This window comes from Pyrus communis, chromosome 9 (genome assembly GCF_041283825.1).
Source record: "Pyrus communis isolate YQ-2024b chromosome 9, ASM4128382v1, whole genome shotgun sequence".
In the NCBI taxonomy this organism is placed as follows: Eukaryota; Viridiplantae; Streptophyta; class Magnoliopsida; order Rosales; family Rosaceae; genus Pyrus; species Pyrus communis.
The window spans coordinates 7,620,306-7,637,110 of NC_142573.1; the positions used below are offsets into that span (position 1 = coordinate 7,620,306).

The 16,805-nt window shown below is 33.0% G+C and overlaps 1 protein-coding gene across 1 annotated transcript; it reads right to left on the bottom strand.

Annotated features, from left to right (window-relative positions):
• Positions 1–7,936: 7,936 nt before the first annotated feature.
• Positions 7,937–12,118, bottom strand: LOC137740016 (nudix hydrolase 2). The gene is made up of 8 exons (XM_068479802.2): positions 11,738–12,118; positions 10,945–11,168; positions 10,080–10,145; positions 9,677–9,814; positions 9,078–9,155; positions 8,902–8,987; positions 8,709–8,817; positions 7,937–8,544 (listed from the first exon to the last, which is right to left on the bottom strand). Exons 1-8 carry the CDS (start codon positions 11,898–11,900, stop codon positions 8,335–8,337), a joined length of 1,074 nt encoding a protein of 357 aa, XP_068335903.2. The 5' UTR covers positions 11,901–12,118; the 3' UTR covers positions 7,937–8,334.
• Positions 12,119–16,805: the final 4,687 nt, after the last annotated feature.

The window sequence follows — 16,805 nt, forward strand, 5'->3', positions numbered from 1 at the left end:
AAAAATCTCAATCTCTGCTAGAAGTTGGTTAAACATTTATACTTTATTATTAAATGAATTCACTTTATGATGACCTACTTAAGACCGAAAAGTATGTCACATTATTATTATTATTATTTTAAGAACCATCTTATGTCAAAGCCAAGGTAGTCGATCTTTTTTAGTACCAGAACACAAATATTTTAATCTTACTAAGCACCATCGTATGAGTCATCAACGTCAGGAATCAAACCCAAAATAAAATGAGTTCTTATTGCGTTTCCCTACTCATTCCACATGATAGTGTAATATTTGCCTTATCGAGATTATCTGATAATTTGGTGCTGAAAACTTCATTGTAAATTCATTGCATCTTGCAACAAGGAAACACGAGAACATGCAAATGGTATGAGGGATAAATTACTCATTCAAATCTCACTCAATATTTGTGTCATGGTTTAAACATGTTTTGACAAGTTTCATGCATGGTCAGAGGTTGGCAAAGGGCAATGTCACACGAAAAAATAAAAATGCATAATCGATATAGGGTATATTTTTTGGTGTGGTTTTGGGTTTGATTTGGTTTGGTTTATTCTTTAAATTGTATCGGAACCGGTAAATAACAGTTCAAGCAGTATAGTTTGGTTCGATTGGGTTTAATAAATCAAATCACTATTACGTTGTTGCTCTAGCTTAAGTAGAAAGTCATAATTTAGAGTTTCGTCTTTCATTTCGCGTCGTCAAGTCAAAAAAACCCGGTGCCGAGGGTGGGTAACTTTGTTTGCCGAAGTTTCTTTAGAAGAATGCTAAAAGAAAAAACTGCTGAGAAATTTTTATGCAAGGAGATTGGTAATATTCATATTGTGCACTATTTTTATATGGTTTCTGTTGGCTCAACCCAAATCACACTATTTTTAAGTCCTTTCTCTATATACATGTATGGCAAGTTGGACTTATTAATAAATCTGTATATGGGGTGCCCAAGATGCATGATATGATACTTCTCTAATTTTCTTTATATTCCTGATTCATTGTTTAGAGAGCTTCAAAGGAAAGGATTTTTATTTTTTGAAAAAAATTGAAAATTAATTATGGGTAGAGGCGAATCTATTAAGGGACCAGGGTGATTTAGGAACCACCCGAAAGCTCGAAAAAGTGGCTATGAAGACCTCCAAGAACCACCAATGTGCTGATTGCAGTGCACCTTCCACAAAACAGAAGGAGTAGGACGATGACATTTTTTTTATAAAATAACTTGGCCAAAACAATGTTGTTTTGAGCATTTAGTAGCAGCACCATTTTTAATTCAAAAGTTTAAAGCATTTGAAGAAATAAAAGCCAAATGACTTTGGAGTAAAGGTAGACAACGTTGCACCAATACCGATCCAACCCCAATTCCCACGTGATAGAGCATTTTGTAGCAACACCATTTCCATTTTTTATTCAAAATTCAAAGCATTTAGGAAAGAAAAATGTTAAAAGCATTTTAAAAACAAATGTTAAAAGTACCACATAAACATACAACAATAAAAAATAATAGCAAACTCTTCTAACTGAACCTTTAGTTTCTTACGTGGCGTTAAGCCAATTAAAGGCAAAACCTTTTGCTATCAAATTTGACAGCATGTGTCAATTTATTTAATGAATTTTTAATGTATGTGAGGCAATATAATTTTTGAATAAAGACAACATGTATTTCATTAAAGCCATGAAAAGGCTAGACAGTACAAGAGTAAGAGGCATTATCTCTCAATTTTAACCTAATTGGAGCAATATGGTCTTTCAACTAAAAATTCATAATCATGGGTCTCTAAACTCATTAAAACGTGCAGCTATTGTCATTTTCGTCAATTCCGTCGGAATTCCGTCAAAATAAGTCATGTTGGAATGATCATCGTTACAATTGGGTTAAAGTCGAGGGATCATTGCTCTAAGTGGGTTAAAGTTGAGAGACAATTTCTCCAATTGTGTTAAAGTTGAAGGACCATTTCTCCAATTGGGTTAAAGTTAGGGGATCATTCCCATAATTTTTCTCATTTGATTTTCCATATTTGCTTCTTGATTCAGCCTCACATATGTGGCACGTGACTTATTTTGATGGAAATTCTAACAGAGTTGACGAAAAGAACAATAACAAATTAACAAATATAGATCTGTAGGACTTAATTTCTAGCATAAAAAAATATTAGATTTCCAAAATTAAAAGGATTGGGACCAAATTGAAAAATAGGTTCCAATTAGAGGACCAAAAATGTGATTTGACCTTGAGATCAAGGGCATGCCGTTCCCATAATATATTTGAAATGGATTTGGATGAAATATCATTTTTGTTGTGGAAAAAAAAAATCAATTAATCAAATTGCCTCTTATATTTAAATATTTTGTGAAATCAAGTTTAACCTCACCTGGAAGGACTTGTCATTTTCTTTTAATATTTCTATGGGATTTTTATTTGTTATTTTTTTGGAAATTGTTATTGGCATTCCAAAAATCTCATTCTACACTTCAAACTTTCTATATTTGGAAAGAAAAATACACTTATGAAGAGTATAGAATGAGATTTTTGGAGTGCCAATAACACTTTCCATTTTTTTATGGCATCAATTTGTTTTATTATATAAAAAAAGAGAACAATACCCTAGAAAATATTTAAAACTCAAGATTCTCTGGAACAATACCATTGGAGACAGGTGTTTTAGTCCCTTTCATAGCAGGTTAAAAGCTCTAATAACCAAAAGTGCTTTCTAGAAAAGCAATTTTCAACTGGCCGCATGAATGGCCTGTTAGGGGGACTGGGGAAGTGCTTATGTAGAAAGAACTACTATGATCATATGCATTTTCCCTTCCTACAAAAGCGCTTTTCTGAAATATGTTTTCTTAGAAGCACGTCGAATCAGTAATGTAAGGTGTAAACTGCAAATGAATCTGTAACGATGGCAAAAGCAAGATACAATAGAACAACTTGTATATTTTATTATATTGTTCTTACCAGCTAAAAACCTAAATTGTTCCAGCCGATCATATACAATAAGCCCTAGCCTAATTCTTCTTTCTCATTATTCTTACCAGCTAAAAACACACATCACAATTAAACCAATTATCAATTTTAGACAGCTAAAAACACAGCAATTTGTATTCATGAAAACATGCTAATCATATAACCAAATTCATAAAATACCCAAATACCAATCAAGCCATGAAATTTTTAACAGTAATGTTAGGTAAACTAAATTTATAGATAAAATTTAGGAAACCAAGGGGGGGTGTAGTCAAACTTGAATTTGAGAGGATTTTAAAAGACTTTAAAATCCTACTGTAGTCAATTAAAGGATTTTAAATGATTTTAGAATCCATTCAAATCTAGGTGTAGTCAATTAAAAGGCTTTAATGTATTTTAAAATTCATCCAAATCTAAGTGTATTAAAAAAATTAAGATTTTGGAGGATTTCAATAAGTTGTGGACTTTATGGGATTTGAGAGTTAAAAGTATATATAACCAAAAGTAAAAAGAATCCAACCCCACCCCCTAGGATTTCAAATCCTTCCACCATAATCCACCACAATTCATTCAAATTTTAAAATCCATATTAATTTTGTAGGAATCTCCAATCCTCTTAAATCCTATCAAATCTATCACGTTTAAAATCTTTTAAAATCCTATTAAATCTTAGTTTGACTATACCCCCTTAATTGAAATGAAAGTTGATACTTGATTTATTACTGAAGTGTTGATAAACGTATTTATTCTTATTGGTGACACATCATTTAGTTTGCAAATTTTTGTTTAACTTGACATCAGAATTAATCTATATACACACGCATACCAAATTAAACCATGCTCTGCAAATGGTTTATCTATATACACACACCACAAGTAAACCATGCTCTGCAAATGGTTAATATATATACAAATACCAATTCAACCATGAATTTTTTATATCAAAGCCATGATCTAATTTGGCAGCCAAATAAAGCAGAAACTCAATACCACCGCTCAAGGTCTGTGAGCTATTTCAGGCAAACCAATTCAACCATGACCTTTATTATATCTTGAACTTTCTTGGCAAAACCCCAACATCCCATATACTCCAATCCCTCCTATTCCCTCCATTTCCCAACAATTTCCTACATTTTCTAGGCAACCGAACGGAGTTAACACCCAACTAAACAAAAAAAACGACAACAAACGTAGAGAAGTAATATACACATAGCAGAATTAGGGTTGCGGGGGTTGAATTAGTGGTGGGTTTTTGGATTGGGTGGATATTTGAGAAATAAAGGAGCTTTATATGTCGTCGTCTTCATTTTTTGAGAGATGGTTCTTTTTCCTCTCTAGAGAGAGTTTTTTGGTCTAGAAATGAAATCCTAGAGGTGGAGATTGGATTGTTTAGGTGCTTGGTACTTATACCACCCCACTCTCAAATCCATCAAAATCCCTCATTCATAAAAATCCTGGCAAACTTTTAGTATTCTCACCACACCTAGACATTTGCGGACTTCTTTAAAATCCCAATCGACAACTCCTGAATTTTGCTATATATTTAAAATCCTCTTAAATCTTAATTTGGGAAGGTACAATCTACATCAAGTGTCTTTACAAGTATTTCTCCATTTTAACACAAGTTCTCTCTTTAATTTGTAATTGTCATTTCAACAAAACACTTAAGCAATTTATCTTTCTCTTTCCAATTTACATATTCTTATTGAATTCTCTACATAAGTATAGTCATTATCATATAAGGCAAAGAAAGAACCTAAATTGAGTCATTTTCACTCAATGGCACAACCTTTTAGTTAGAAGTTAAATATCACAATCTCTATAACTCAAATATCATCTACTGGTGGTAACTAGTAGTAAAACGCTTTCAATCTCCAATTTCATGTTCAAGTAAATCTCAACCTACTCTCAAGAACCATGACAAATTTAGGGAGCGAAAAACTTGCAAACCAATCATTCTTCTAAAAGCTAGTTAAAAGTTGATTAAAGCTTAAAAAAATCTCAATCTCTGCTAAATGTTGGTTAAACATTTATACTTTATTATTAAATGAATTCACTTTATGATGACCTACTTAAGACCGAAAAGTATGTCACATTATTATTATTATTATTATTTTAAGAACCATCTTATGTCAAAGTCAAGGTAGTCGATCTTTTTTAGTACCAGAAAGACTCACACAAATATTTTAATCTTCCTAAGCACCGTCGTATGAGTCATCAACGTCAGGAATCAAACCCAGAATAAAATGAGTTCTTATTGCGTTTCCCTACTCATTCCACATGATAGTGTAATATTTGCCTTATCGAGATTATCTGATAATTTGGTGCTGAAAACTTCATTGTAAATTCATTGCATCTTGCAACAAGGAAACACGAGAACATGCAAATGGTATGAGGGATAAATTACTCATTCAAATCTCACTCAATATTTGTGTCATGGTTTAAACATGTTTTGACAAGTTTCATGCATGGTCAGAGGTTGGCAAAGGGCAATGTCACACGAAAAAATAAAAATGCATAATCGATATAGGGTATATTTTTTGGTGTGGTTTTGGGTTTGATTTGGTTTGGTTTATTCTTTAAATTGTATCGGAACCGGTTAATAACAGTTTAAGCAGTATAGTTTGGTTCGATTGGGTTTAATAAATCAAATCACTATTACGTTGTTGCTCTAGCTTAAGTAGAAAGTCATAATTTAGAGTTTCGTCTTTCATTTCGCGTCGTCAAGTCAAAAAAACCCGGTGCCGAGGGTGGGTAACTTTGTCTGTCCAAGTTTCTTTAGAAGAATGCTAAAAGAAAAAACTGCTGAGAAATTTTTATGCAAGGAGATTGGTAATATTCATATTGTGCACTATTTTTATATGGTTTCTGGTGGCTCAACCCAAATCACACTATTTTTAAGTCCTTTCTCTATATACATGTATGGCAAGTTGGACTTATTAATAAATCTGTATATGGGGTGCCCAAGATGCATGATATGATACTTCTCTAATTTTCTTTATATTCCTGATTCATTGTTTAGAGAGCTTCAAAGGAAAGGATTTTTTTTTTTTTGAAAAAAATTGAAAATTAATTATGGGCAGAGGTGAATCTATTAAGGGATCAGGGTGATTTAGGAACCACCCGAAAGCTCGAAGAAGTGGCTATGAAGACCTCCAAGAACCACCAATGTGCTGATTGCAGTGCACCTTCTACAAAACAGAAGGAGAAGGACGATGACTTTTTTTAAAAAAAATAACTTGGCCAAAACAACGTTGTTTTGAGCATTTAGTAGCAGCACCATTTTTAATTCAAAAGTTTAAAGCATTTGAAGAAATAAAATCCAAATGACTTTTGAGTAGAGGTAGACAACGTTGCACAAATACCGGCCCAATCCCAATTCCCACGTGATAGAGCATTTTGTAGCAACACCATTTCCATTTTTGATTCAAAATTCAAAGCATTTAGGAAAGAAAAATGTTAAAAGCATTTTAAAAACAAATGTTAAAAGTACCACATAAACATACAACAATAAAAAATAATAGCAAACTCTTCTAACTGAACATTTAGTTTCTTACGTGGCGTTAAGCCAATTGAAGGCAAAACCTTTTGCTATAAAATTTGACAGCATGTGTCAATTTATTTAATGAATTTTTAATGGATGTGAGGCAATATATAATTTTTGAATAAAGACAGCATGTATTTCATTAAAGCCATGAAAAGGCTAGATAGTACAAGAGTAAGAGGCATTATCTCTCAATTTTAACCCAATTGGAGCAATATGGTCTTTCAACTAAAAATTCATAATCATTGGTCTCTTAACTCATTAAAACATGCAGCTATTGTCATTTTCGTCAATTCCGTCGGAATTCCGTCAAAATAAGTCATGTTAGAATGATCATCGTTACAATTAGGTTAAAGTTGAGGAATCATTGCTCTAAGTGGGTTAAAGTTGAGAGACAATTTCTCCAATTGTGTTAAAGTTGAAGGACCATTTCTCCAATTGGGTTAAAGTTAGGGGACCATTCCTATAATTTTTCTCATTTGATTTTCCATATTTGCTTCTTGATTCAGCCTCACATACGTGGCACGTGACTTATTTTGACAGAAATTATAACAGAGTTGACGAAAAGAACAATAACAAATTAACAAATATAGATATGTAGGACTTAATTTCTAGCATAAAAAATATTATATTTCCAAAATTAAAAGGATAGGGACCAAATTGAAAAATAGGTTCCAATTAGAGGACCAAAAATGTGATTTGACCTTGAGATCAAGGGCATGCCGTTCCCATATTATATTTGAAATGGATTTGGATGAAATATCATTTTTGTTGTGGAAAAAAAAAATCAATTAATCAAATTGCCTCTTATATTTAAATATTTTGTGAAATCAAGTTTAACCTCACCTGGAAGGACTTGTCATTTTCTTTTAATATTTCTATGGGATTTTTATTTGTTATTTTTTTGGGAATTGTTATTGGCATTCCAAAAATCTCATTCTACACTCCAAACTTTCTATATTTGCAAAGAAAAATACACTTATGAGGAGTGTAAAATGAGATTTTTGAAGTGCCAATAACATTTCCCATTTTTTTATGGCATCAATTTGTTTTATTATATGAAAAAAGAGAACAATACCCTAAAAAATATTTAATAACTCAAGATTCTCTGGATGTCAAAGGCATGAGGCAGCATGTTTTAAAACCATTGGAGACAGGTGTTTTAGTCCCTTTCATAGGAGGTTCAAAGCTCTAATAAGCAAAAGTGCTTTCTAGAAAAGCAATTTTCAACTGGCCACATGAATGGCCTGTTAGGGGGACTGGGGAAGTGCTTATGTAGAAAGAACTACTATGATCATATGCATTTTCCCTTCCTACAAAAGCGCTTTTCTGAAATCTGTTTTCTTAGAAGCACGTCGAATCAGTAATGTAAGGTGTAAACTGCAAATGAATCTGTAACAATGGCAAAAGCAAGATACAATAGAACAACTTGTATATTTTATTATATTGAAGCAAATAGCAAATCCATTAGCAGGTTCCTGACCTACGACAATTCGAAGAGCAATACAGCTTGCAGTAAAAAACAATCAACATATAAATCGAATATGTGACTTAGCACACAAGTAATTGAGCTTATCATTGTATAAAGCAATGTAAGAAACATCGATCTATACAGGAACCATTATTTAGATAGCTAGGAATTTATACTAACTGTTGTTGCAACTATATATACACACACACTACTGGTGATCTGCAGTAGAAGCGTTGACCTCGTCCAATAACATATATGGAGTAGAGGTACCATTTCTATTGCAGATCACCGGTAGTACACACATATATATGTATATATTATCGAAGTAGAGGTCAACGTTTTCTACTGAGGATCACCGGTGGCCAGTAGGTTTTCCATATCCCGGTTGTTATAGTACAGGTAGCTTCTTTTTCCAGAGGATGTAGTTGTACCCAGCGCAGTAAAACCGACATAGTTCTTGTCTGATTTTGCCAAGCATATTTTTGCTATATAGTCAAAGAGTTTGTTTTTCTTAACAAAGGGTTGAGCTGCATAGTCCGCAACTGGCATCCACTGAAAAAAAATTCCCAGAATAACACATTAGAATAGTTTTGAATCATGTTAATGATACCTTGTAACACTTGGAAGACATGGTCACATCCTCTACCACCAAATAGTTTAAACAAGATTAACGATTATACACTATGGGGGATTTTTTTTGTGTCCCGGGAAATTACCTGGGCTGCCTCAATCTCCAAGTTCTGCTCTTGGATGTCAAAGGATTTTGGGGTCAACATGCAAACAATGAACAAATCTGACTTTCGAAAGAATGACTTGTGGCTTTGCCTGTAGAGAGATGGAGAGAATATGAAGAGGGGCTTCTGTAGAATTATATACAACACTTATTCAATCCGAAGGCAAGTTTCTTACCTAAAAGCTAAAACCTCCACGAACTCCGTATCAATTCCTGTCTCTTCTTTAACCTCTCTAACAGCAGCTTCGCAGATATCCTCACCCTGTCGATGGATACAATTTTTAATCCATGATGATAACGTATTTGAAAATTATTATGATTTTGCTATAGTTGTGCTGGTGTTTTTACTCACTTCATTGACAACCCCAGTTGGCATCTTCCACACATCTGTATTGCTGAATCTACCACTTAACTCCTGAACCACAAGCACCTACCCGAGCGAACAATTTTAGTAGGCAAAGATAGAATGCGGCAAAGCAAACATAATGTCGTAGGAACAGACTTCAACATAAGAAACTTACAGAACTACTTAAAATGATGTCAAAGTGAACTACAAATGCTTTATCAGAAACAGGACAGCCTATCCTATTTTCTGATTTAGAACTGTTAAATTGTCTATGCAAATACGAACGCAATATGCATCTAGCATGTATATTAAAAGAAATTTTCCTTTTAAGTTTTCGATTACTATGAATATCATTACTCTATCTCTCTGGTTATCTAATCTAAAAGCTAATAACCACCACAGAAAAGTACATAAAAGGACCAAATCATGGCTTGAAAATCTCTTTTAAATAGCAGGTTTCAGAGCGAACAATGTTAGAAACTTTTCACTATTTTCTCGTTAAACAGAACCACGAAAGCAAAATGTTAAAAATTTGAACTTTCATTTTTACATGTCATATATGTTCAGAACAAAAGGGAGACTAGATTCATGTGCAGAAGGTATACCTCCCTCTTACTGTTCATGACAAAAGCGCCAATGCCCACTCGGTGCGAAGCATTTGCAGGCAGAGTATCATCAGTTTCGGAAATCCAACGTACAAGCATTAAGTAATCTGATTCAGCATGGTGGTACCTAAATCCTTCCTGCACAAGTAACAAAAGAAGCCCGAGTGTTGTCGGACATCAGAGAACAAAACAGCTATACTTAATTATGCAGCCAGCCCGAGTGTTGGTGCCGGATTGTGCGCTTATACTAATACCTTTTGTCAAGAACATTGAAAAGAGAAAAGGATGGTTGATAAAAACAATAAGACTACTAGACAAGTTACATTCCTAACAGCTCCAAATAATTAATCAAGAATATCTTTGAGGTAATTCAGAAGAGTTAGGCCAGTAGAATCTCTTGTACCTTAACTGCGGCATCAACAAGATTTGACCGTTCGATAGGCAATTTGATCCAGAAGCCCTTCTTCCCCTACAAAACACAGAGTAAACAACCTTCACATCGTCAGCATCAAGGGAAACACAAGACATTTAACGAGATCGAAGAAGGGCAGGGCCTTATATATGTTTTCATAAAAGTATAAATTTATAAAATTTAGTTAATAACAAAGAAATTTAACTAAAACTGGTGTTTTTGATGTTTGAAATTAATGAGGAGGTTTGCTTATTTAATTTCCAATTTTTACAAATTTCTTTTCATAAGAGTATAAATTTATAAAATTTGGCTAAATGATTAAGAAGTTTAATGAGAAGCAATGTTTTTTGTTGTTTAAAATTAACCAAATGTCTTGAGTTCAAAATGTTATGTGCATGTTTATTCTTTTCAATTTTCACAAATTTCTGTTTGGTTGTTAATTTCTTTTTAAATACTAGCTAGTAGCTATGTGGGTTGCGGTGGGTTGCGGTTTTTAAACATTCATTCCAATTCAACTCTAACCTTTAACAAAGGTTGTGTAAACCAAATTTGCAAATCATATGATATGTCATCAAAAGGTTTAAAAGTTCTGATAGAAGAAGAACAAAACTCATCATCTATCTACTTGCAAGCCCCGAGTTTTTTTGGTTTCCTTCTGTCGATACAAAGTAAATTAGTTTTTCCATGTTTCTAAATTATTTTGAATTTGGAGTATTTTTCTAAGTATAATTTTATCGAAGTTTTATGTGTAAAAATAATTAATTTTTTTATATAAAGTTAGGCCACATTTTTTTGCGGTATGAAAAATCTTAGGACCGGTCCTGAAGAAAAGAAAAGAAAAGCAACGAATACAAACCTTTTGCCTCCATTGCGATATGGAAGCTTGGAGCAAAGAGGCGAAAACCGCAGAATCCATAGGTTCGGTCACGTCCACAACAACTCCTCCATATAAATCCTCAACTGCAGCGAGCAACTCAACCTGTTCGACTTCATTTTCAGGCACGGCTTGTTGTGCAACGGAGGATGAATTCGTTGAAACCGGCATGGCTTGAATCGAGTGTGGAACTTTATCTTTTGAATCTGAAGAAATAAGCGAAAGTCACACATCAACATTTATTTCGACCAACCACTACCAAAAAAAAAAAAAAAAAAAAAACAAACACATGCGTTTCAAATGACGAATAATTAGGCACTCCAATATTTGAAATTTCCATGTGCCTACGTTAACATGAATTTTTTTAATTATTATTAGGATTTTATCTCAAATAGTATTAAAATTGAGAATCGATCACTGTAATCTGAAAATGGGTGTTGCAAATCAATACATTTCTTCCATAACAATTCTTTAAAACTTTTAATGAAAGTACCACATTGAATTGTGACACTCTACATGAATCGATTTTTAATTTTATGGATCATCTTAATAAGGTGAGTCAATTTCATAGATCATTTGGGATAAAACCCTTACTATTATTAAGGAGGGGAAATATCCGAAACTATTACAGTAACGGTAGGAGCAGTTTCAAACTGAGATGTACGAGTAGAATTTCAGTGAAAACTACATCTACTAAAATATTAGACCATATAATACGTTTACATAATTTAATATTGCTCGAATAAAATAATATAAAGATAAACCTGAAGCCCACCTTTGTGAAAGCCAGGCAAGGATGGTGAGGAAGGTGAAGGAGTTCCAAAGCAAGGCCTCTTTGTTAAAAAATGATGATGGGCGACAACAGAAGACGCAGAAGAACCTTTGTCTGCAGAAGAAAGATATGGCAAAAGCTTGGTGGTGGCTCTCAACATCTGCATCAATATATATACACACACGCACGCACGCGTACTTAAGAATCAAAACGCGTGTCAGTTGGAGAAAGTTGATTCGTCTGTTCTAACGGATAGAACAGATTTTATGCTTTTTCTGCGAAGAAGAAATGATGAATTTTCTAGGTTCCTTCTGGTGCTGCCTCTGCTGGGTTTTTGCGTCTTTGAACGCGTAGCCTATTGCAGTTTTGGCACGGTATTTGGTCAACGTTGCCAATTTCGAAGAGAGTAATATAATAATGGTTGGTCAGATTAGTAACACATGGCGAAGAGGCTGCATCTGCTCATTGTTTCTTCAAACTTGCGTGAATACGTTGTAAAAATACAATATGTGAAACAGTTGGCATTCAAAATAAAAATCTTTATTAATTAGTATAAAATAAAACGATATTCTACATTAAAGGTATCGTCAATTTGTATTTCAGATCATTGTAATGAATTTTTTTATGTGACTTATTTCAAAAAAAATTTAATAGATTTTACAATCTTATATGGATTTTGATTGATTTATGTGAATTTCTATTAGACCATCTTCAACCCTTAGAGTAAAATCTAAAATTTTTTAATCTAGAAACAGTTTTTCTATTCTGACTTAAATTTGTTAGCCCTTATTAAAGAATAAATTTACGCTAAAATTTTTAAGTAATTTTTTTTTAAAAAAAAATTATGTACACTATCTTAATATAATTTTATGAACATTTTAACCTAAAAATATTTAGATTTCGATAAATATTAAAAAAAATCACTAAATTTTGGTGAATTTTAAGTTAATAAATTATTTTCGCCGTTATATTTAAATTTGGGATGTTAGATCTTTTTTATGCTGTTGGATTTGATCATATTAAATATCAGTCGTTGGATTCAATGAAATTATATATATAAAACAAACAAAACAAATATAAATTTGGACTGTTGGTCCATTTGAATTGTGGCCGTTGTATCAGAAAAAAGAGCCGTTTGGCTCATTGTTACGGCCGACAAGAGGAGGACACACCCACGTGAGTGACTGAGTGGGGTCTGGCTGGTGTTGGGCTGGCGTATTTGGCATGTCTGAGAGTGATTTTTGAGCGTTTGATCAAGTTCACATGTGGGCTCTACCACTAATTTTGGGGGGAATGTGAGTTTTGTTTAAGTTTTAACACTTAACCCAATTTAGAAAAAGGGTTGGAGAGAAATTTTGTGGGTTGGGGGGGGGGGGGGGGGTGTGGGAATAGAAGGGGAAATTTAAGACCTACTCCAAGGGTTGGAGTTGGTCTTATAGATTTGTATGGATATGTTTCATGAATTTCTTAAAAATTAATTATTAGTTGACTCCTATAATATAAAATGAAGAAATGAGGATAAACGTTTTTATATATTGATATACAAATATAAACCAATCAAATAGGCGTCTCCCCTTGTCGTTTGAATAGTGATTTAACTAACCAAAACAAAGCTCAGTGACTAAGTAACAATTCGGTTGCAAGAGTTACCTTATATCATTCTAGGCATCTCAACAAAAGTAAGACAGATGGTTTCAACGATATATCTTAAAGATAATATAAGTATATAATTGTATCCTTCTATGGTAACTACTATTCGATTTAAAAGACGTTCAATAGGTTGTTAACTTGTAATTATAAACTCTAGTTGTATAAATAATAGTAAAAAAAAGCTCAATTGCTCCAGCCGACCATATACAATAAGCCCTAGCCTAATTCTTCTTTCCCATTATTCTTACCAGCTAAAAACACGTACCACAATTAACCAATTATCAATTTTAAACAGCTAAAAACACAGCAGTTTGTATTCATGAAAACATGCTAATCATATAAGCAAATTCAGAAAATACCCAAATACTAATCAAGCCATGAATTATTTTAACGGTCATACTAAGGAGACTAAATTTATAGATGAAATTTAGGAATTAAATGACATGAAAGTTGACGCTTAATTTATTACTTAAATGTTGATAAACGTGTTTATTCTTACTAGTGACTCATCATTTAGTTTACAAATTTTGTCTAACATGACACCATCATTAATCTATATACACACACATACCAAATTAAACCATGCTCTACACATGGTATATCTATATACACATACCACAATTAAACCATGCTCTGCAAATGGTTAATCTATATACAAATACCAATTCAACCATGGATTTGTTATATCAAAACCATGATCTAATTTGGTAGCCAAATAAAGCAGAAACTCAGTACCACCGCTCAAGGTCTATGAGTTATTTCAGACAAACCAATTCAACCATGACCTTTATTATATCTTGAACTTTCTTGGCAAAACCCCAATATCCCAGACTCCAATCCCTCCTATCCCCTCCATTTTCCAACAATTTCCTACATTTTATAGGCAACCAAACGGAGTTAACACCCAACTAAACAAAAAAAACGACAACAAAGGTAGAGAAGTAATATACATAGCAGATCTAGGGTTGTGGGGGTTGAATTTGTGGTGGGTTTTTGGATTGGGTGGATATTTGAGAAATAAAGGAGCTTTGTATGTTGTCGTCTTCATGTTTTGAGAGATGGTTCTTCTTCCTCGCCAGAGAAAGTGTTTTGGTCTTGAAATGAAATCCTAGGGTGGAGGTTGGATTGTTTAGGTGCTTGGTATTTATACTACCCACTCTCAAATCCATCAAAATTCCTCACTTATTAAAATCCTAATCGACTACTTCCGAATTTTGCTATATTTTTTAAAATCTTTTTAAATCCTAATTTGATTATACTATAATTTCAACGTCTTTTAAAATTTTAATACATCCAGATTTTAAAGTATTTTAAAATTCTATCAAATTATAATTTGACTACACCCTCATAATATACATTAAGAAGATGACGGATTTTTAAATTCAGAATGCAGTAGATTAAATAAAATGACCTTACTTACTAAGGCAATCCACTATTTGTGTTTGTGCCTAAAAATAGCCAAAATTTCATTTGCTTGGGTCTAACGCCAAAATTATGGCACTTTGGGAGATTTTTGTGCAATTAAGCTAAAGTTGAATCAAAATATTTTGGAAGGGCTCCAAGTTGACGCGTTGGGCTTCAAAAAGGAATGGATTGAGCGGTGATAAAAATGCAAGTGCCTACTTTTATATCATTTCGGAGGATCTGGTGGGGTACAGTCTGCATCAAGTGTCTTTACAGGTATTCCTCCATTTTAATACAAGCTCTCTTTTTAAATTGTTATTGTCATTTCAACACTAAGCACTTAAACAATTTATCTTTCCCTTTCCAATTTATATATTCTGATTGAACTCTATATAAGTAGAGTTGTAATCATATAAGGCAAAGAAAGAACCTAAATTGAGTTATTTTTATCTGGTAATTTCTTACACGACTAGTTAACACGATATATAAATGACATAAAAATAACGGATTTCGGGTAACACGATAACTAATCGGGTTCACACGATAATAACCCCTTAATAACGGGTCCTTAACAGGTTTACACGAGAGTGACACGCGAGTAACCTGTTTCGGCACGATAAGAAAAAAGTTATTTTGATGATTTTAATTTTTTAAACTACTAAAAAAAATTACTATAAAATACAATAGATATAATGAATATGTATATATTGTTTATTAATTATTATTCTATATAAATTTTAAATTTTAAGTTTTATTTATTTGTTTTTATAGTATATTATAGGCAAGGATTGAGATTAAAAATCATAAAACACATTAAAAATAAAAATATCAAGTAATTTAAAAATACCAAACACATTAAAAAAATTATAATAATTAATTTACATGTGCGAAAAATATGAAAAAAATATGCAAACGCTCGTAGTCGCATCCTCTACGCTTTGAAAATGGGTATATGATCGTTTGAATTTTTAAAACCGTACAAACTCTCATAAATAGTATTTTTAAAGGAGTTCAAAATAAACAAAATTCATAATCACTAATATATGATCGTTTGTATCCTCAATGCTTTACATGGTCGTTTAGATTTTTAAAACCCTCCATGTAACATTCCACATCGCTCAGGGGAGTGATCCTTATATGTATATTCTCATCCCTACCTAGCACGAGTCCTTTTGGGAGCTCACTAGCTTCGGGTTTCGTGGAAACTCCGAAGTTAAGCGAGTAGCGCGCGAGAGCATTCTCAGGATGGGTGACCCATTGGGAAGTTCTTGTGTGAGTTCCCATAAACAAAACCGTGAGGGCGTGGTCGGGGCCCAAAGCGGACAATATCGTGCTACTGTGGTGGAGCGGGCCCAGAAAGTGATCTACCCTGGGCCGGGATGTGACACTCCAAATCTCATAAACAGTGTTTTTTATTTGAGTGAAAAATTAATAAAAATTATTGTAAAAGTATGAAAAATGTAATTACTTGTAATGAAAAGTTTTACAACTTTCATGAAGGGGTCAACTTCAAAATTTAGTATGTAATACTAATTTAGTATTATGTTTTACATTTTTTTGGGTCATATTATGTTTTTCATTTTCATTTTTATTGATTTAAAAAATATTTTTCTTAACGGGTAACGGGTCGGGTCATATTATCTGATGATATTACCGGGTTGATTTCAGGTCGGGTCATATTTCCCGTTTACTTTAACGGGTATTACACAACACGACCTATTAAGCTATCATGTATGACACAAACATGAGAAACACGACACGAATGTCAGGTCAAGTTTCACTTAATGGCACAATCTTTTAATTATAAGTTAAATAGTGCAATCTCTATCACTTAAATACCGTCTACTAATGGTAATTAGTAGTGGCACACTCTCAATCTTCAATTTCACGTTCAAGTAAATCCCGGCCTAGTCCCAAGACCCTTGACAAATTTAGGGAGTGAAAAACTTGCAAACCAATCATTCTTCTAAACGCTGGTTAAAAGTTGGTTAAAACTTCAAAGAATCTCAATCTCTTC

Excerpts from the sequence above, each read along its gene's own strand:
- LOC137740016 (XM_068479802.2), bottom strand. The coding sequence starts at position 11,900 with ATGCAGATGTTGAGAGCCACCACCAAGCTTTTGCCATATCTTTCTTCT. Across the intron at positions 10,146-10,944 it reads TATCGCAATGGAGGCAAAAG|GGGAAGAAGGGCTTCTGGAT; the intron begins GTTTGTATTCGT and ends TGTGTTTTGTAG. Across the intron at positions 8,818-8,901 it reads GTGGAGGTTTTAGCTTTTAG|GCAAAGCCACAAGTCATTCT; the intron begins GTAAGAAACTTG and ends ATCTCTCTACAG.